This window comes from Coturnix japonica, chromosome 31 (assembly GCF_054131305.1).
Source record: "Coturnix japonica strain WE chromosome 31, WE-NBRP24, whole genome shotgun sequence".
Taxonomy (NCBI): Eukaryota; Metazoa; Chordata; class Aves; order Galliformes; family Phasianidae; genus Coturnix; species Coturnix japonica.
In genome coordinates this window covers 4,272,285-4,292,626 of record NC_140693.1, presented here as the reverse complement: position 1 = coordinate 4,292,626, position 20,342 = coordinate 4,272,285, and the positions used below count along the sequence as shown (strand labels likewise).

At 40.7% G+C, this 20,342-nt stretch overlaps 2 protein-coding genes across 2 annotated transcripts in view; both read right to left on the bottom strand.

Annotated features, from left to right (window-relative positions):
• Positions 1 to 1,850: 1,850 nt before the first annotated feature.
• LOC146755662 (uncharacterized) lies at positions 1,851 to 7,392 on the bottom strand. The gene is made up of 4 exons (XM_085525319.1): positions 7,329 to 7,392; positions 6,114 to 6,309; positions 2,466 to 3,669; positions 1,851 to 2,025 (listed from the first exon to the last, which is right to left on the bottom strand). Exons 1-4 carry the CDS (start codon positions 7,380 to 7,382, stop codon positions 1,866 to 1,868), a joined length of 1,614 nt encoding a protein of 537 aa, XP_085381445.1. The 5' UTR covers positions 7,383 to 7,392; the 3' UTR covers positions 1,851 to 1,865.
• A 494-nt stretch (positions 7,393 to 7,886) lies between these two features.
• Positions 7,887 to 20,342, bottom strand: part of LOC146755661 (obscurin-like) — a 100,055-nt gene continuing 87,599 nt past the window's right edge. Inside the window, exons 2-6 of the mRNA XM_085525355.1 lie at positions 12,609 to 12,875; positions 11,827 to 11,964; positions 10,791 to 11,057; positions 9,895 to 10,161; positions 7,887 to 8,153 (exon numbers count right to left, since the gene is read on the bottom strand). Coding sequence (XP_085381481.1) covers positions 8,128 to 8,153; positions 9,895 to 10,161; positions 10,791 to 11,057; positions 11,827 to 11,964; positions 12,609 to 12,875 — 965 coding nt within the window. The 3' untranslated portion in view covers positions 7,887 to 8,127. The remainder of the gene's footprint in view (positions 8,154 to 9,894; positions 10,162 to 10,790; positions 11,058 to 11,826; positions 11,965 to 12,608; positions 12,876 to 20,342) is intronic.

Below are 20,342 nucleotides of genomic sequence, written 5' to 3'. Positions count from 1 at the left end.
TACAAGTGCAGTAGTCACAGAATTGCCTGGGAAGTTGTAATACAATATATTTTGATTCTTCTATTTTACTTATGTGCTTCAGCCTTCATCTTTCTTAAGATATAATAACCCGAGCTTTTATTTGTTCCCAAATCCTCGGTACTGTGAGAAAGTCGGCAGTTGTAGGGGAAGTTTTGCTATGAGAACATCTTCTCAGAGAAAGTGAATCCAAACATTCTCAAAAGAGCACAACTCATTTAGTCTTCTGTTTAGCTTCTGAAATTCTATGCTACGGCTTAGATTGGCTATCCTGATTAAAAGCTGGATGTTGAAATAAGAAATGCAACTTCCAGAGATCATCCCCCCCTCTGCTTTTTGATGCTTCCCTTAATCTCTCTCCACGTCCCCTTCTGTCTTTTCATGCCACTGTAGATACTACCTCAGAGAAAGCAAAGAAAGTAAGAAACCTGAGACAGAACTACTGTCTGAGTATTGAGCCTAGCTTGGGATCCGGAAATGCTGTGAATTATCAGAAAAAGCTACAGATGTCCAGTCTGATTGTAGGATCATAAGCATCAAACTGACATCTGCTTATCTGAACTACTGAAAAAATTGAAATTTTAGTAATTAACAGAAATTCTGTTTCTGAAGAACAAAAATAAAAGCTGGTGCTATTTTTGGTTACTTGCACATGATGTCAATACGACATTGTTCAAGAACAGAACCACACCCAGAATACAAAGAGCAGGTACAGGAGTCTTACAGAATTTATGGGTAGCTAATCAGGTAGGAGGAAAGGAGAGCTGACCTTGCTTGAATCCTTTAAGGCAGATTGTCTCAGTTCTGCTATTTCTGTCTCTTTTTGTATGGCATTAGAAGCCAAAGTTTTGAGCTGTTTTTCCAAAGCTTCAACTAACTGATCTCTCTCATCACGCCACTTTTGAAGATTATGGTCCTTTTCCTCCAGCTCCTATATTTCATGATGAAAGAAAAGCATACACAGTAGAAACAAGCAGAATCTTTAAGACAGCCTAGAATTAATAAGTTTTTCATATAGCATAAATAAGGACTCAAGCTGATAAAAAGAGTTTATGGTAAGACATTTCAATTAACATATCGTGATGTCACTCAACAAGATCAGGTTACATGGATGTATTACATATGTATTTACTATGCAGATTATTGTATTTAAAGCAATCTGCCAGTGCTCTGTAGTGACTAATTATTTGAATATCTTTCATGGTCTACCGCTAATTTCAGTTGGCCACTTTCATTTTGCTCCAATTTTTTTTTTTCACCTTTTCCCTGTTGCTTGGAAAACCTGCATCATTCATTTAATAAAAATTAAAAGCAAGAAAAATACCTGTTTAAGTTGTTGGATAGTATAGTCTTTATAATCCAGCTCATCCTTAAACTGGTTATTAATCCTTTCAAGTTCATCCATCCTGTTCCTGAGGGATTCCTCCACAGAACGCATCGTGGACACCTGTAATGTAAGCACAGCTCACGGTTCATTAAAAGACTTCTGTAATCCAACCTGGCCAAATACTTCTTTGTTAAATAAAGAGGAATTCACAAACAAGTGCTGAGTAGGAAAACGACAGCAAGTGCAAGGTTACCAAGGAAGACATGAATTCATTTTTAAGCTTCAATTTTCCACCCCAAGCACACCCAATAAACTTTCAGACTAAGATCCTGCAAAATGGGTTTTAAAATATCTACTTGTTTAATAATTAAATTTTAACTATTAACATCACTGAAGCTGAAATTGAAGAAAAAAAATATACATGCTTATATTAAAGAGCCTCTGGAAATTAGTCTATTTCTCTTCAAGTAAATAGCATTCTTCTTCCCAGTTATCAGCGTTTTTTCACAAGACTTAGGTTTTAGGCTTTGGAGTTACAAACCTCGCTTTGTACTTGCTGAATTTGTTTCTTGGCATCAGAATGTTTGTCTTTTAGATCTGCATACTCTTCTTCTTTCCTCTGCAAATCTTTTTTCAAATTCAGTACAAGGGCAGAACTCTCAGAAAGAATATTTTCTAGCCTTATGTTAAAAATAAAGAGACAAAGAACATTATTGTTACACATCTCATGGAAACAGCAATTACAGCTTAATCCATGCCCTGCCTGTTGGTTTCTATTTGTAAATAGACTCTTAAATCTATCTAGACCAGTGACAAGATTTAAACAATTACTTTTGAATTTCAGCTTGCTTCTCATAATCAGATTCTGAAGCAATAAATTATTCAGATGCTATTCTGAGGGATATACAACAAAACCACCAGAAATCCCCATATTATTCTTTATTTCCTTGCACACTCCTGTTTTCCCTTGGAACTCAAGTAGCATACCAAAGCACCCTAAAGTAGTAGTTTGGCCATTGATAAGCATGCAGATGCATTAAGTTGAAGGGATGTTCCCATTAACTATTTTTAACTCTAGTTCATTCTCAAAGGGCTCTAAGTTAACTCAGTGGTTACTTACAATTCTATACGTTGCACTTTCTCCATTTCACACTTTTCCTTTTCCCAAAGAGAGTGTTTCATCTGCTCCAAGCTGTTTTTAAGCTGCATAACTTCTTGAATCAGATTTGCTTCTTTGCTACTTAACTCTTCAACCTTTTTGTCTGCATTTGCAGACTTCTCCTGCAGAGTTGCTGTAACTGTCTCCAGATTAACAATAATAGATTCTTTTTCTTTAAGTAATTCATTGAGTTTTGACACATTGTCTTCCATTGTCTTGTAAGCCTCCAGGCGATATTCAAGCTCTCTTATTTTTTCCTCACAGTTGGCAACTTCCTCCTGAAATTGTGCAATCACTCTCTGATCTTCTGCAGTCTTTTCTTCAAAGTCCTGAGTTTTCTTTTCTATTTGCTCATGTAACTGATTCACAAGATCATCTTCCTGACTAGTGTGAGTTGTAATCTCACATAGCTTCATTACAAGTTGACGATTATGATTTTCAGCATTATTCAGTCCCGCCTTTAGGTTTTCATTGTCTTGAAGCAGTGCTTTGATGTGCTGACTTTTTTGTGAGGAAACATCAACAATACTTCTGCATACTTCCCAAATCCTTTCAAGACTATAGTTAAAGGAGAGGTCCTGCACAAGATCTGAGATGGAAGAAGTCTGTGACTGAATGCATGCAGAACTAATTTGAGATGTCCCTGTCTCATCTTTTTCAGAGTCTGAGGAATCCTTTACACTGACAAAGTCAGTACCAATGGCGTGAAACTCTAAGTGACATTTGTATAATTCATCTAATTTGGTCCGCATTTCTTTTACTTGTGACACTTTATCAATTATATATTCTTTGGCAACTTCTATGTTGTTAGTTAGTTGGGCATTTTTGTCTTCTAGTGTCATATTTATAGATTTCTGTTCATCCAGTTCAGCAGCAATTTCCCGACAGTCAGCTTGACCCTGCAGAATTTGTTCACGGAGGACATCAGCTGTTTCTTCAGAAAAAGAAAGCTCAATACGCAGGCTTGTTACCTGCTTACTGAAATCTTCTTTTTTATTTTTTTCTCTTCTGCATTGTTCTTCAAGCACAGTTAAATGATGTTCCAAGATTTCAGTTCTTTCCCTCAGTGCTAGTACTTCCTTTCGGTACGCGGAGCACTTTTGTTTCATGTGTTCAATTTTCTTTTGCTCTACAGTGTTCTTTTTCTTTCTCTCATTTACAACTACTGTAAAACAAACAAACAAACAAACAAACAAAAGGGAAAAGGAATGTAGCTCAGATTGATTAAAATCATTATTACATAGCAGTTCACAACACCAAGTAGCAACTTCTAAGTGAAAAACTGTCGTAATATGCAAGCCATACCCTCACATCACATAGTATTTGATACTAGTGAAGGAATTAAAGTCCTCTGGACACGTAATCAGGTGCCTCAGATTTCTATACAGAATTAACAGCAAAAGGTTTTCAGTCTGGAAGAACACTTTTACCATGGCACTACTCAAACCTTCCACTCCACACCAGTAGAAAATCTTATTAGATCTAAGAAACATGGGAACGAGATAGATAATTCACAGCTATATTCTTTCTATCTTCCCTGCTTCAGCAATCCCTATAAGGCAGCCAGGAATCACTCCATCTACATCTAAATGGTAGATAAACAGTTCTCTAAGAAATTTCATTCCAACTCACAGTCCTCTTACTTTCAAAAGAAAGATAAAACCCTGGACAAGTTGATCACTTAAGTGTTGATATCTGTCTCTCTTATTCAGTTGATCTCTAAACAAAATATGAGGATTCCTACTTCTGTCCACACTTACTCTTTTGCATATAAAGTTCACTCATAAAGTTGTACAAATTTGCAGATTCAAGTTTCCATAAATATTCCATTAGCTTGGGGCTGTTTTTTTCTTTAACTGGTGAGCAATTAGCTAAAATCACATGCATTTTCTTTCTATCAAAAGCGACTTCTGCTGTATTTCATCATTGCTTTAGAATCCAGTTATGTCCATTCCATAATATGCATACTTTAAGTATTAGAAAAATAAATATAAGTCAAGACTTACTAGGGATTGGGTCACCACAACAATATATTCCATGGTGATTCTTGTACAGTCCTTTTATTACTACAACTACAGAAATGCAGAATTTTATAGCGCCCACGTGCAGCCTGCATTACATACAGATTCACATGTACTGCATGGAAACAGCCTCTTAACTCATCTAAGGAGTTTTATATACAGCCCTCAACTGATTTAAAAGTCATACTGAAGAAACAGCAGTGGCATATTCCACCCCAAACCAGGTTTTGGTTTTGATTGCTGCTCCCAGCAACACTAGTGAGGGGAATATGATTTATAAGTAATCTAAACACTTTATGCTGAAAACAACAAGCAAGCACTAAAGCAAGATAAATAAGACTAGGGAGAAGATGTGTAATGTTCAGTCTAGAAGCTCCTTACACAGGAAGTAGGGAAAAAGCATTATTACAGAGCATAGGAAACAAGACCTAAAAGCTCAGAGAATGGTGTAAATACTCTGAACTTGAAGCTGAGATAACCTAGCATCTCCTAAAACACTTTTGCTCGTGCTAATTATATAACTAATTCTACAAAAGAACCAGCACAACATACCTGTGCTCATTGTTCTACTGTGTATATTTAACATAGCTAAAGAATATATATTAAGAGTTTTTTGAAATTGGACGCTATTAATACTCACAAATAGAAGAAAATTTTAACATGATTGAATACTCAGTACTTCTTAACCGAAAACTTCATGCTGACATTGTGACTATCAGCTACCCATTTTAATTCCTATGTGGAGCATTGCTGTCATTAATTTTTAAATGAGAGCTTTGGTCATATGATTAGAACAAACCCACTACTATTTGGAGTATGGAGGAGTCCACATCCCTCCCTCAGTCTCTGGTAAGATGCTTATATGTGATGCCATTCAGTGGTCACATTAGGATTCAATATTTATGCCAAATAAAGGCAGCAGGGACAAATCATCCAAGAACAGCATCTCATCCAAAGAAGGCCTTGACTTTCTCCCTTGCACATATTTTGCAAGAGGAATACAAGAAAGGAAGGGACTACAGCTAAGTTTTAGATTTTCCCTTCTACATTGTATATGCCTTCCGTAATTCTAGGAACACTGATGCTCAGCTGTGCCCAGAAGTGAAGTTAAATGCATCAGAGCTTATCCAAACCATTTTGCTCAAATATTGCCCATGAGCGAGCAATTAGCAGGTCATCAACTATTTTGATAGTTGCTTCAGGAAAAACAAAACAAACAAACAAAAAAAAGCACTTGAGCAGCTGATGCTACTCAGAAGATCAGCAACAGCAGTTGAAACAATCCTAAAGAAACTGCTTTAAAACTATTACCAAATCTGCAAGTGCATCAACAGATGAGGAAAAAGCAGCAAAAAGGAAAAAAAATAGTGCAAAAAACTTTTAATCCTAAGCATTCAAAAATGAACAGCATAGGACCTTCTGAAAAAGGGATATTTATATAACAGTTACTTCTATTTACAGTTTAACACGGTGGCTTTTCTCCTTATACCATAAGGTACGCGCTTCACAGCCTTTTGCTTCCTATCCGGAATAGGAAGCAATTTATTGTTTTGGAAGACACCCTGTTCAACAATGGAAGAAACTGTACCTTTCTTTGGAGGTGGCTCTTCCACAGTAGGCTTATCTTCATCAATACTGTGCTTTCTTCCCACTTCCAACTCAGTTTTCTCTTGTTTCAGTGCTTTAACTGAAAGCACTGAAAATTGGCTGCTTTCAGTTCCTTTATTAGTGTTCTCTTCTGCCGGTTCTGCTTTAATGGTAGTTAAATGGTAGGTAGTCTTTTCCTGTATTGATATAAGATCAGTTACATTGAAGCTTAACAAAAGGAGCACTTAAGTCTCAGTAATCTTCTGTAGGCAAATATTTACACAAAACCATACAGCTAAAATATTTACCCAGTGACTCTATAGACATCAGTTACAAATCTCAATAGCAGACAGAACAAGTACACCTTCAGATAATGACAAGTGCAATACTCGGTAGAGTATACAAGGGAAAGCAAGAGCCTAGCAGGTTACAAAGTAAAAGACTTGCACACAATCAAGAGTTTACCAGTTTATCAAAGAATTTCCTGTTTCCAAGAAGTCAACAAAATTACAAACATGGTCAAAGAGCAAATGGTCAGCTCTCATACAAGTTCATCACATCACACTTCTGCTAAGCTGCTAAAATCACTTTCATCGTGACAGATATAATCCAACCTTAAAGCTTAGTCAGCTCTGTCACGCATATTTTAGATTGTGTCCTTGACCACAAGTGAAGCTTCCTTACTTATAAGATGACGATTGTTAAGCCATGCTGGCACTGCCAAGGACTGATTATTCATCTTTAGTAGCTTATGAAAAGAAATACCTCAGAAGTGTTCAGGCCACACAATCTCACAGATAGAGTTGGAGCCTTGTTCTTGGAAGAAGTAATAGGTGAGGACATGACTACTCATCACAGTCAGCTTTAATACCATGGAAATACTAAGTTGCAGTGATGCAGACAGTCAAAGACTAAGAAGGGTCAAGTTGCTAAGCTTACAAGGTTAGAGATCTGAGTGACAGAATTAACTATAAATGTTTTCAGAGCTACTTCAGGCTACCAAACATCAAAAAATGAACAAAAACCACCAGAAGTGGTATGCACACATACTTAATCAAGCTAGTCTTCACATATTCAGTAGCTCGTGGTACATTAGTCAGGATAAAGTTTTATGGACTGCATAGAACGTGGAGATATCCTGAGCATCCATAGCATTTTAAGCCACCACAAGTTGGTATTAAAACAATTTTACACAACATCTTCTTGATAAAGTTACCTCAGTTTCTTCTTTAAGTTGCTCAACAGACTCATCCAATTTAATCACCTGCATTTAAAAGTCTGTAACACACAGAAAAGGTTGTATTACATAAGTAGCCAATAAATAGTTTAGTAAGTAATCAATGTTTCCAGATATTCTAATGTTTAGGTAGCTTTTGAACAGATTAATTAATTTGCATGTGGTCTTCACTTATTGGGAGTGATTCAAAAGTTTTCTATATTTCTTGGAACGAAAACATTGCATCAACAAGACATAAGGAAGAGTAGAGATTACAATATAAAAGTAAAAATCAAGATATAGACATTTAACCCCATACTTACGAAAGCATAAAGCTGCTAGTTGCAGTTTAAAGGAGAGGGGGGAAAAAAGAAAAGAAATAACCAAAAACCGTGGAATTGCTGAACCTGAATATACACAAGGAACAAACTATCACTTATCTACAGGCTATGGTTCCAAAGGTAGAACATCTCCTCTCATTCCTACTCAAACTGGTTATTTCTCTTTTAGATTAATGAACTATTTCTGTCTTCTACCTTTCACATCGCATAACTCACCTTTGTTCTTCTGCATCAGCTCTTCTTCAGTTTTAAGTAGTTTGGTGTTTTTCTCTGTCAGCTCTTCTTTGGTCTCCATCAGTTCAAAGTTAGTTTTCTCCAGCTGCTTTTCAAACCAGCCAGTATCTTCCTTCGGGTCCCCCAGGGATACAATGGAACTATGTGCTGCCTCAGCTTGCTCTTTAATATCCATGACATCATAATGCACAGAATCAAGAATGCCCTCAGGATCAACACAGGTGTCAGGCACTATGCTTTGTTCTCCACCCTGAAACGTAATTTATAATCAGTTAAAACTGGTGAATAGCTGACTACATAATAGCTGTTATTTCTACAGATAGTCTGGATAGCCACTATGAAGACAGCCATACAAGAAGTTTTTAATTTCAGCTTCAAAACCCACCTCACAAATTCACATACAACACGACAGTGATTTGTATGGGGGGAAGATAAGTGGCATTCTAGTAACAGCTAATATATTTTATAGTATTTGATGACCACACTCTCTTTTTTTTTTTTTTTTTTTTTTTTTTAAAATATTACCCCAGATTGATCTCCTTCAAATTTAACGTACAAGTTCGGACTCCCCTTTTCTTTGTATACAGCGTAAATTTTCATTTTGTGTTGCAGAAACAAGGAAAACACCCAAATTCCCAAAGCTTTCTGAAACTGTTCTTAAGGCTCAGCAACTATTCCTGCTAGATGAAGAATAGATGTATCTTGCTCATCATACAGCAACACAGCATGCACTTCTTTGTAAACAGCCTTGTGTTTCTATAAGATGTGCCCATAACATTTAAATAGTAAAAAGGAAAATATTTAAGAAAAAAAAAAAGAAAAATACCAGGGTGTCATGGTTTAATAATTTTGTAATTTTTCTATCAGTATTCCACATCATAACGTCATATAAAGCATGAATAATTTTACTGCTCCCGAACACTTGCAGTATATTGATGATATTGTCGTGTGGGGCCATACAGCAGCAGAGATTTTCAAGAAAAGAAAACAGATAATCCAAATTCTTTTGCAAGCTGGTTTTGCCATTAAGCGCAGCAAGGTGAAGGGGTCTGCCCAGGAAATCCAGTTCTTAGGTGTAAAATGGCAAGATGGGCATCGACACATCCCAGCAGATGTGACTGAAAAAATCACTGCTATGTCTCCTCCCACCAACAAGACAGAGACCCAATCTTTTCTGGGAGTAGTGGGCTTTTGGAGAATGCATGTCCCAAACTACAGCCACATAGTGAGCCCCCTCTATCAGGTAACACAGAAGAAGAATAATTTCTCATGGGGTCCTGAGCAGCAGCAGGCTTTTGAGCAGAGAAAACAAGAGATAGCCCGTGCCGTGGCCTTGGGGCCAGTACGGACAGGACAGGATGTAAAGAACATCCTCTACACTGCTGCTGGAGAGAAAGGTCCCACCTGGAGTTTGTGGCAAAGAGCTTTAGGAGAAACCCAAGGCCAACCCCCGGGACTTTGGAGTCGAGCATATAAAGGGTCTGAGGAGTGCTACACTCCAACTGAGAAGGAGATCTTAGCCATGTACGAGGGGGTTTGGGCTGCTTCTGAAGTAGTTGGGACAGAGGTTCAGCTCCTTCTAGCACCTCGCTTGCCTGTGGCCCCCCTGTCACGGACACAGGTAGATTTTTGTTTAAACCGTGACAACTACCCAGAATGCAGCATAAGGGAATTTTTGCCTAGAACTCTGGAGGACTATTTGTAACTCAGAAAGGTCAGAGATAGAAAGTTCACACTGATTTCTGGGTCACCAGCCTCACCGTACATCAGCATTTTTGGTTTTTAAATGATACATAAAGTTCTCAATGGCACTGCTCTAGTCGGTAGTTCTTTCCCTTTCCGTGCAGCTTGCTCTGTGCATGGCTTGTGAACCGCTATTCAGGCCAGACAGCTGCAGCCCCAAAGACCTGCCATAAATGTACAAATTCTACCAGGATAATGTCTTGGTAGTGGAGAAACAGGATGCGCAGTCATATGGCTCTCACACATACCTTGTACAACCAGCTTGGCTCTGGACTGGGCATCACCAATGTCACAGGTGTACACGTCACTGTCACTTTTCTCCAGATTTTTTATGCTCAGCTGCAGGTCTCGTCCTTTCTGTGCCATCTCGTATTTCCTGCCAGGCCTGAGCTCAGCAATGCCTTTCCTCCATATGACGAAGGATGCGGCTTTCTCGCTCTGACATGTAAAAAGTGCACTTCCACTTTCTTCAATTTTCACATCTGAAAGTTCCTTGATAAAGTAATTAGGTTTTTCTGGAAGGAAAAAAAAAAGGATGAGGGTGTAGGACAAAGGGATTTGTTACCACAACAAGTCCCAAGCATACAGAGGTGTCCTGAATCTCCTTTGCCCTCATTTCCGAATATCACATAGAGATGCAAAGAGTCTAAGAAGACCACAGAGTCCACCCGTTTACATAGGTTTGATAATTCCAGTAGATATCTGGAAAGTTCAATACCATTATACATGCGCTGGTAGGATCTCATCTGATCAACTGCATATAGTTTTGATTACACATATTCAATATAGACTAATTCAGATTGCCATCTTTTCTTGGCTCACTAACAACCAAGATCATAGAACCATAGAATGATCACAGAATCATAGAGTGGCCTGAGTAGGAAAGGACCTCAAAGAGCTTCTAGTTTTAAACCCCCTGTCAAGGGGTCACCAACCACCAGACCAGGCTGCCCAGATCCACATCACACTGGAGAATCATTCGGTTTCCAGATTATTTTAAGGAAAAGATTTTAATCCATCATATTTTCTGAAAACTAAGAATTGATCCTGCTCAAGGAAACAGAAGAGAAAAACATCACCCACAGACTGCAGATATTTACCTTGACTTCTCTACATGCCATCCCCAGTGTGCTTTTCAACTCACCTTGCACAGTGACCCTGGCTTTTGTTATGGAGCCCTCTGTCTCACAGGGGTACTCCCCACTGTCCTTGGCAGTAGAGTCATGGATGATCAGAATGGCCCCAGTTCCCTCCTGCTGCAAGTCGTACTTCTGGCTTTTTCTGATTGCTTTGCCATCCTTGTACCACCTGATGTTCAAATCCGGTTTTGACAGCTCACAGCTCAGGCTGATGTCCTGCCCTGCTGCTGCTGTCTTATCCTCCAGCTGTTTTGAAACCTCAGTAGGTTTTCCTGGAAGAAAACATTGCTTTTTGAGTAACATACACTTAGGGTAGGATGCCTCTCTCAAAATACATGCATCTACATGCTGGAGATAAGTTAGAGAGGCACTTGCAACAGACGCCATCCTACAGCCAGCAGTAATCTGCAAAGTACAGACAATAGAATTCCAGGCAGCATTTATTCTCTCTTAAATCTACCCAATTGAGGATGATGAACCATGTCTGAAAACTGCCTCTTTCTTCTCTCCACTCATCACACTGGGAGCCTCGGATGATGCTCTCAGATGCACATGCTCTAGACAGCAATTTGTTGTACAGCTAGATGATGTGAAGGCCATCCCTTCAGCTTATACTTAGAGGATATTTGCTCCCACAGTTCCCTCAACAGATCATTCCTGATTTACTGTTAATGGAACAAGCTGTAGTGAGATGCCCATTTCCAACACTACCCCAGTGCTTTGGGTAGTTCTCACATTTGTGTCAAATGGTTCCTCCTTTTACTTATTTTTAAGAGAAATTCTCAGTGCTTTGAGGTTCAAGTAGAAGGTTGCTATTCACTTTAACCATATTATGAGTTAGCTCTCACGACAATCTTATCAGAAGACAGTTGAAGGGATCAGACCCCAGAATCTCTCCCAGCTCATTACCTTTCACAGACAGAGAGGCTTTGGAGGTTAGACCACGGGCAGTAAAAACGACTTCCCCAGCGTCAGTAGGAGTCACACTTTTGATAATGAGAGTATATTTCCGACTCAAGTTAGAAGCTTTAAATCACCCACCACTTTCCACTCTGCTTCCAGTCAGTGTCCAGTTGAACTCATCAATGCTTTCATGGGACGGAATGCATTCAAAAGTACAATCTTCTCCCTCCTGGATTTCAGTGTTTTTCAGCCGTTTGGTAATGCCACTATTCAGCTCTGGAAGGTAAGAGATAGGTTAGTATGAGGTTTATATGGAGAAAAGGCATTTGTGACTGACATGAGTAGCAGTACTGGTGTTTTAACTCAGGATTTGCAGAACATGGCTGCATTCCTTACTGATGTATTCTCTAAGACATTCTCCACTCAGAATTACCAGAAAGCTATAAAAAAAAAGAGACGTGAATCTCTTGTCTTTGCTCTGGAAGAGCTACAATTAGAGCAGCTCAGTCCATGGAGCAGAATGAAGATTCAATGAGCTACAGAGGGAACAACCTAACAGAGAGGACAACTCTAGGATGCTGCGTGAGAAAAAGGGTTTTGCCTATGACAAGAAATTAACTGTTTCTATTAGCTCATTTGTTACCATCCTACCCCTATTGGTGTTCAAACCATTTCTCCATTTTTGGTATGTTTAGAAAGGAAATATTTCCAGGACATTCTTGATGTGTTTGGTGATTTCCATGGCAAAATGAGATACATTTACATCAAAAGCAATGGGAATTTTCCAGACATCACTGTGCTAAATTGCAGTAATACACTTCTATTGTAGAAACTATTAAGGCTCGTGGGGGAATAGGTGTAAGACATAGTGACCACACTGAATGGGCTTTCAGCACTCCTTTACTTGCCACAGTACTTACCCTGAAAGCCGACCTTTGATTTGGCAACATCAGTGCCAATATCACAGGTATAGAAACCTGCATCTGACTTCTCAAGGTCATGGATAAGGGGACATAGGGTCTTCCCAGACTGTACCAGCTCATACTTGTTGCCAGAAGTGAGCACAACACCGTCCTTCTTCCACACTGGTTTGACCTTCTCTTTAGAGACTTCGCATTCCAATATAATCACACCCCGCTCCTCACCAAAAACATCATCCAAGGACTTCATGAAGACAGCAGGCTTCTCTGCAATTAAAAAGGCAAAACAGAACAACGTGATACAGAAGAACAGACATTTCCAGTTGCTTTCAGATTTTTAAAGAGGGATAAATAAATCTTTACCAGCACTGACGACACCAATATAGAACCTAAAGCGGTTTCATGTGTGTTGACTGAATACGCTTTATGGAATTCTGAACTAATCAGTAGGAGAATACAGGGAACAGGAGGGACAGCCTGCATTGCCTTGGGTGGGACTGATATCATATGAAGTAATTGGGATGCAGCTCTTCTAAAGCTGGAGAGCTGGCATTGCCCTCACGTGGAGCAGAGCTCATACAGCAGGCCACAGGATTAAGAGGATAAGCTGCTGAACACTTTTGATTTTCCTGTTTTATTGACTCCTTTTATCTATCTTCTATTTCACACATCAGATGTTTATACTGGGGAAAAAACTTCCACCAAATGCAAAAGAAAGGAGAAAGAGGAAATCCTTCAAACTCTGAGCGCATAGAGTAAAAGAGCTTAATTGCTGGGGAGAGCAGATTAGAATCACAGTACCCTTAGAATTGGAAGAGACCCTTAAAGGCCATCTAGCCCAGCTCCCCTGCAATAAAAAGGGACATTCACAGCTAGATCAGGTTGCTCACAGCCTGGTCATTAGTCATCCCAGAGGCAAAACACACACTGAATGATCTCTCCCTGCAGTCATAAATCCTTGGAGACAACAGCATTGACACTGCATGTTACTGAAGCAGTAAAAGAAACTGCTCTTGTAACTCTCCTTGTGGTAAATAAAATGATGATAAAAAGCAATGGAATGCTTTGGCAGGACACCAAAACCATCCTCCTTCGTTGCTATCTGCTGCAATGGAACCTTCCACTGGAAGAAAGCCTCTGATGACTTGTCACCCCAGAGAGGTCAGCTTTAGAAGCAGGATTGCTGCACAATAGAATGAACTGGAGCTCCTTAGCATCTCTTACATCCAGGAGGGGTGTGATCAGACCCACCTATCACCTTCAGGTGCACTTTCTGACACCTTGTCTTACTTCACTGTCACTGTGCCAGCATCCTCAGGCTTAACCTGCTTCATTGTCAGTGTGCAGCAATTGCCAACGTTCTTGATGTCATTGTAATTTTTGGTGTAAAGGAGGTTGCCATTCAGGAACCATTCCACGTCCTCGTCATCATGGGACAGCTCGCAGGAGAAGACAGCAGAGCTCTCTTCTTCAATTTCCACATCCTGCAGGTGCTTCGTTCCTTCTACATTGCGGGCTGTGGGGAAACAAGGTGAACTGTTACCACTGTTACTATAAATCATACTGGGATGTGGTAGAATGGTTGGACTAGATGATCTTTGTGTAATCTTCTCAGTGAAGACTATACATTTATAAAGTTAGCAGCAGAGAACGGCAGAAATCAACCTCAAGAAGAGAAATCTGAGGTGAAATAGGACATGGAAGAGGCTACCCTCCCTGCTCATATCTTCAGCTGTCAGCGTGGCCTCAGTCTCTGCAATTCCTGCCTTGAACTTGTACACATCAGCATCATCGGGCTTCAGCTTCAGAATCTTGAGCTCTGCTGAATGCTTATCCCTCTTGATCTTGTACTTCTCAGAGGGCTCGATGGGTGTGTGGCCCTTGAACCATTTCACAACCTTTGGAGAAGGCCTGAAGTCACAGGACAGGATGACAGAATGACGTTCCAAAGCTGTCTTGTCCTCCAACTTCCTGGTGATTTCTATATGGTAATCTGCAAAGCAGGGGTGGAAGAGAAGAAAGGATGAGGACAATTGGAAGAAGAGGAAAGTCTCTTGCGTCTATTCCATTCCAATTAATGTCATGTTCACAATGGTTTTTTGAACCACTCCAAAGATAAAACAAATGATTGTCTATAGGGAATGCCATTGACTACATTTCTATAAAGTAATACTGTATATTATTGTCACGGGTTACTTAGATTTACCTATGCCCGTGACAGGGGAAGCCACCCCGTGGGCCCCCCTCCCGGGGCCCGGAAAGGAGGGGGAAAAAGGGAGTGGGATAAAACAGCAACAATCTAAGGAGGAAAAACTTATTTTACTAAATATGAAACCGAAATACAAGATAACACAATATAATATAATTGAGGCTAACAAATTGAACGAAACAGAGAGAGAGAGTCCCCGAAAACCGAGAGGCCTACTGTGAACTCTAGGCGACACGGCTGGAACGCTTCCCACCCTCCGAGAAGTTCGAGAGAAGAAGGAGGGCACTCCAGCCTGGGAACGAGATTATGCAGCGTCCTGGTCCCGTGACTTATCATTAACCCTGTTGTTCTCTGGGATATGTAGTCTTCTTCTGTGGACTGCACATTCAATAGAAGTATCCATACTTTACATGATGTTATGATGTGGAATACTGATACTGTCCAAAATTACAAAACCATGACATTCCACCCCTTATTCTACATTATTACATCATGGTAAATATATATATACATATATATACACGTATGTAAAATTATGATAGCTAAACAGTAGAATTACAGGTAACATAACTAAATGTACAACTATAATAACTAAAATACACTACACATGCAAACATATATACATATAAATACATAAAATTATTGACTGCACTCCCCCAGCATCAAATTCCCTTGTGGCACACATTGAACATCCCCATCCTTCTGCATTACCCACCAAGTGCACCCAGGTCCCTGGGCAAAGACAGTTCCACGGATAGGTTTGCCCTTTCCAGAAGCTGGAAGGACCCAAACAGCTTTTCCCAACATGTTCTTTACATGTATAACAGGGACCTTATCTCCTTCTACAGTGTGTAGGGGGCTAGATTGACTAGGACCATCACGATTGACAGATCCTCTAGTATTGACCAGCCAAGTGGCTTCTGCCAGATTCTTCTCCCAGTGCTTAAATGTTCCACCACCCATTGCTTTCAACATAGTTTTCAACAACCCATTATATCGTTCAATTTTACCAGAAGCTGGTGCATGGTAGGGAATATGATAAATCCACTCAATGCCATGATCTTTGGCCCAAGTATTTATAAGGGAATTTTTAAAATGTGTCCCATTATCAGATTCAATTCTTTCTGGGGTGCCATGTCGCCACAGGACTTGTTTCTCAAGACCTAATATGGTGTTTCGAGCAGTAGCATGGGGTACTGCGTATGTTTCAAGCCACCCAGTGGTTGCCTCTACCATGGTGAGTACATAACACTTACCACTGCGAGATCGTGGCAAGGTGATATAATCAACCTGCCACGCCTCCCCATATTTATACTTTTGCCACCGCCCTTCCTCCCAGAGAGGTTTCATCCTTTTGGCTTGTTTAATTATGGCACATGTTTCACAATCATGAATAATCTGCGCAATAGCGTCCATGGTTAAGTCCACCCCTCGGTCTCTGGCCCACTTATATGTCGCGTCTCTTCCTTGATGACCTGAGGTCTCATGAGCCCATCGAGCTAGAAATAATTCACCCTTATTCTGCCAGTCCAAGTCAATTTGAGCCACCTCAATTTTGGCAGCTTTATCTACCTGATGGTTGTTTTGTTGTTCTTCAGTAGCCCGACTTTTGGGCACATGTGCATCCACATGACGCACCTTTACAACCATATTCTTTGTTCGGGCAGCAATGTCCTTCCATAATTCAGCGGCCCAAACAGATTTACCCTTCCGTTGCCAGTTGTTTTGTTCCCACCTCTGTAACCACCCCCATAAGGCATTTGCCACCATCCATGAGTCAGTATAAAGATACAGCATTGGCCACCTCTCCCGTTCAGCAACATCTAAGGCCAGCTGGACAGCTTTTACCTCTGCAAACTGACTTGATTCTCCCTTACCTTCGGTGGCCTCTGCAACCTGTCGTGTGGGGCTCCACACAGCAGCTTTCCATTTGCGATGCTTCATTACCATCTAGAGACAAGCTGTTGGCCCCGTTGTCCCAGCAGCGAAGCAACCAAGCAAGGATACCTTCATCTTGACGCCGTGTGAACTCCTTTCTTGAGCCTTGGATTTCAGTCAGCTTCAGAGGTCGACAATAGGTGATTTCCTCCTCCTCATCAGTCTCTTCTTCATGCCTCTTGGTTTTTGCCTTTGCTTTTTTCGGTACTGCTCCATGCCCGGCACCTGGGTCTTCTGCAACCCCCCCCTGTGCTTCTCCTTCTTTTCGTTCTAGACGCATGGACACCCGTTTCCATTTCTTGCCTTCCACAGGGGCAACTGATATTGCTACTGATGCCTCCTGTGACTGATCAGAATTAACTTGGGCTTGAATCTCAGATCGGAAACTCTCTCTCTCCAGAATAGTATGATACAAAGCACGGTATGCATAAGCCAAACCCCACATAAGGTTTACCTCCTTAGATCTCTGACCCAAATACTCACTTAATTTCTTAGGGTCCCTTAGGTGTTCAAGAGTGAAATCCCATGACACTGCGGGTCCCCATGCTTCTAAGACTTTTCCTAAACCTTTCCATATTCCCTGCCAGTCATCATTCTCTGGTTCTGGAGGAGACTTCCGCATAGAACGAATGCATAGGAACATATATGCATTCATTAATAGTGATAACATGGATGCAAGTATGAACCCTATCTCAGTTATTGAAAGGCGTGTGGAAATCTGAGAGTACAACTTAAATAAAAAGGGTTTTTTTAGCCTGTACAATGAATTAAACATGGTGGTGTTTGTAAAATTGCCTGTTCCATCTGGGATGCAAGTACTTGTAAGATTCGCAATTCCATCTGGGATGCAAGTGTTTGTAAGATTCACAATTCCATCTGGGATGTAGGTGCCAAAATTCTGACCATACCACATCTCATAAAAGTACCAGGCAGGTGTCTCCATCAGTATCCACCTTATTAGGCTATATACCTGCACAATTCCACAACACCAAATTATGGTGTTAATAGTTGACCAATACTTTAAGAAGATCATAATTGCTTTCAATCCCTTAAACAGAGCAACTGGGATGAAGAGTGGATTCATAGCTGGCAGGCTCTGTAAAAGTCAGAGCTAGCTAGCTTTGCTCTAAGGGAGAAAGAAATCCCTTTGTTTTCTACACAAAAGTTAGATAGCAGTGCTGAGAATGTACAGCAGCCCTTAATGTTGACAATTTGTCTGGTATTTCAAGGTCACGTTCTCAGTGAGCAGCTACGAAAAGATAACACTCCCGTAACGAAGCTCTTTAAGAGTAAAGAGAGAGTTGTTCTAAAAGCTAAAAAGCTCTATGCCCGCATTCTCCACCAAAAATCTGTCACGGGTTACTTAGATTTACCTATGCCCGTGACAGGGGAAGCCACCCCGTGGGCCCCCCTCCCGGGGCCCGGAAAGGAGGGGGAAAAAGGGAGTGGGATAAAACAGCAACAATCTAAGGAGGAAAAACTTATTTTACTAAATATGAAACCGAAATACAAGATAACACAATATAATATAATTGAGGCTAACAAATTGAACGAAACAGAGAGAGAGAGTCCCCGAAAACCGAGAGGCCTACTGTGAACTCTAGGCGACACGGCTGGAACGCTTCCCACCCTCCGAGAAGTTCGAGAGAAGAAGGAGGGCACTCCAGCCTGGGAACGAGATTATGCAGCGTCCTGGTCCCGTGACTTATCATTAACCCTGTTGTTCTCTGGGATATGTAGTCTTCTTCTGTGGACTGCACATTCAATAGAAGTATCCATACTTTACATGATGTTATGATGTGGAATACTGATACTGTCCAAAATTACAAAACCATGACAATTATCTACCAAATGCAAGGTCCAGCTCTTGTTCTGTGCTTATTAAATTGCTCCCATTTGTTGAGGCTTTTATTCAAATAAGAGTGAGTTGAAAATATAACAAGTGCTTTAGGATGTGAATGGAGACTCTTACACTGGGGACAACAGCAGATAAAGCAAAAGCTTGCAAGTTTCTTTCAGATGAAATCAATGACAAACTGCATCAAATTTAGGTGCTACCAAACTTAAACTTGTCTAGTTCAGAAATACAATTAATTTCACCTGATTTGACTTCTTTGCTATAGCCAAGGACAAAACCTCAGCTCTGTAAATCTGAATAGTAAGCACATCACAGCTATTCAAACACATCTTTTACTGAGATGCAGCTGTCTCATTTAGTGTCCAACGACTTTGAACTGGAAATGGAGCAGACCAAAGCAGAATCTAAACATGGCTTCTACAAGGACTGATCAAATGCGGCCACCGTCAAATTCAAAGTATCTGATACAGAAGGATCACACTCACTGTCAGACAAAACCTCTTTGGAGAGGTGAACTGACTGCCCTGTTCACCCCCACTTTGGAAATAACTGCACTCATTTCCTACCTGCTCCCAGCAGTGTGGGATGGTGGGATAGCATCACACTTCCCACACTAAGCATCCCACCATGTCACTTGTTCCACCTAAACCTCAGTCCCAAAACAAAAGGGGAACTCGCTTCTGAACCCTCTTCACTTCATTTCAGATGTCTTATATGCTTGATCTCCAACCCACCCCCCACTCAGGAGAAAGACCCCCCGCTTACACCCTACCATCTTGTTGCATTCTGATGTTGTCATCAGCCTTCAGCTTGTTGTCCTCTTTGTACCACTGGGTCTGAACCTCATCGTGTGAAATCTCACAGACAAAAGATGCACTCCCATATTCATTCACTTCCACATCTTCCAGTGCTTTAACAATCTTGATATCTCCAGCTGTGAAACAGTAGAGATATATTTGTCAGGGTATTTCCAGAACTGAGTGCAGCATCTTTTCCTTACACATATTTGCATAGAAAATAAGTAGGATTATGTTTTATTCTAAACCATCATCCATTCCTGAGTCATTTCTCTCTTCAACACAGTCAATGCATTATTGCCCTTGAACTTAAAGACAGACCTACTAGCTACAATGGAGCTCCCTGCAAACAGTTTTCATGGAAACCAGAATCTCATTTATTCTAAAACCTTTCAAGCAAAATTAAGGGTAGAAAAACAATAGAACTGACTGAATCTTTAAGGTCATTTAGTTCCAGTCCCCCTGCTATAGGCAGGGACACCTCCCTCCACACCAACTCTTCTCCTCAGGGTCAAGGCTTCTCTCAAATCATTCTCCTCTAAGCCTGTGCCTGTGCTTGGGATTGCCCTGACCCAGGTGCAGGGCCTTGTACTTGGCCACACTCAAGTTCATGAGGCTGCCAAGGGCCCACCTCTCCAGCCTGTCCAGGTCCCTCTGAGTAGCATCCCTTCCCTCTAGCACATCAACAGCACCGCTCAGCTTGGTGTCATCTGCAAACTTGCTGAGGCTGCATTTGATTCCACTCTCCATGTTGCCTACAAAAATGTTAAATAACACTGGTCCCAACTCCACCCTCCACCTGGACACTGAGCTATTGACTGCAGCTCTCTGAGTGTGACCATCCAGACAGTTCCCTATCCTGCAACTGGTCCATCCATCAAAATCATTTTTCTCCAGTTTGGTGACCAGGATGTCATGCAGGACGGGATCAA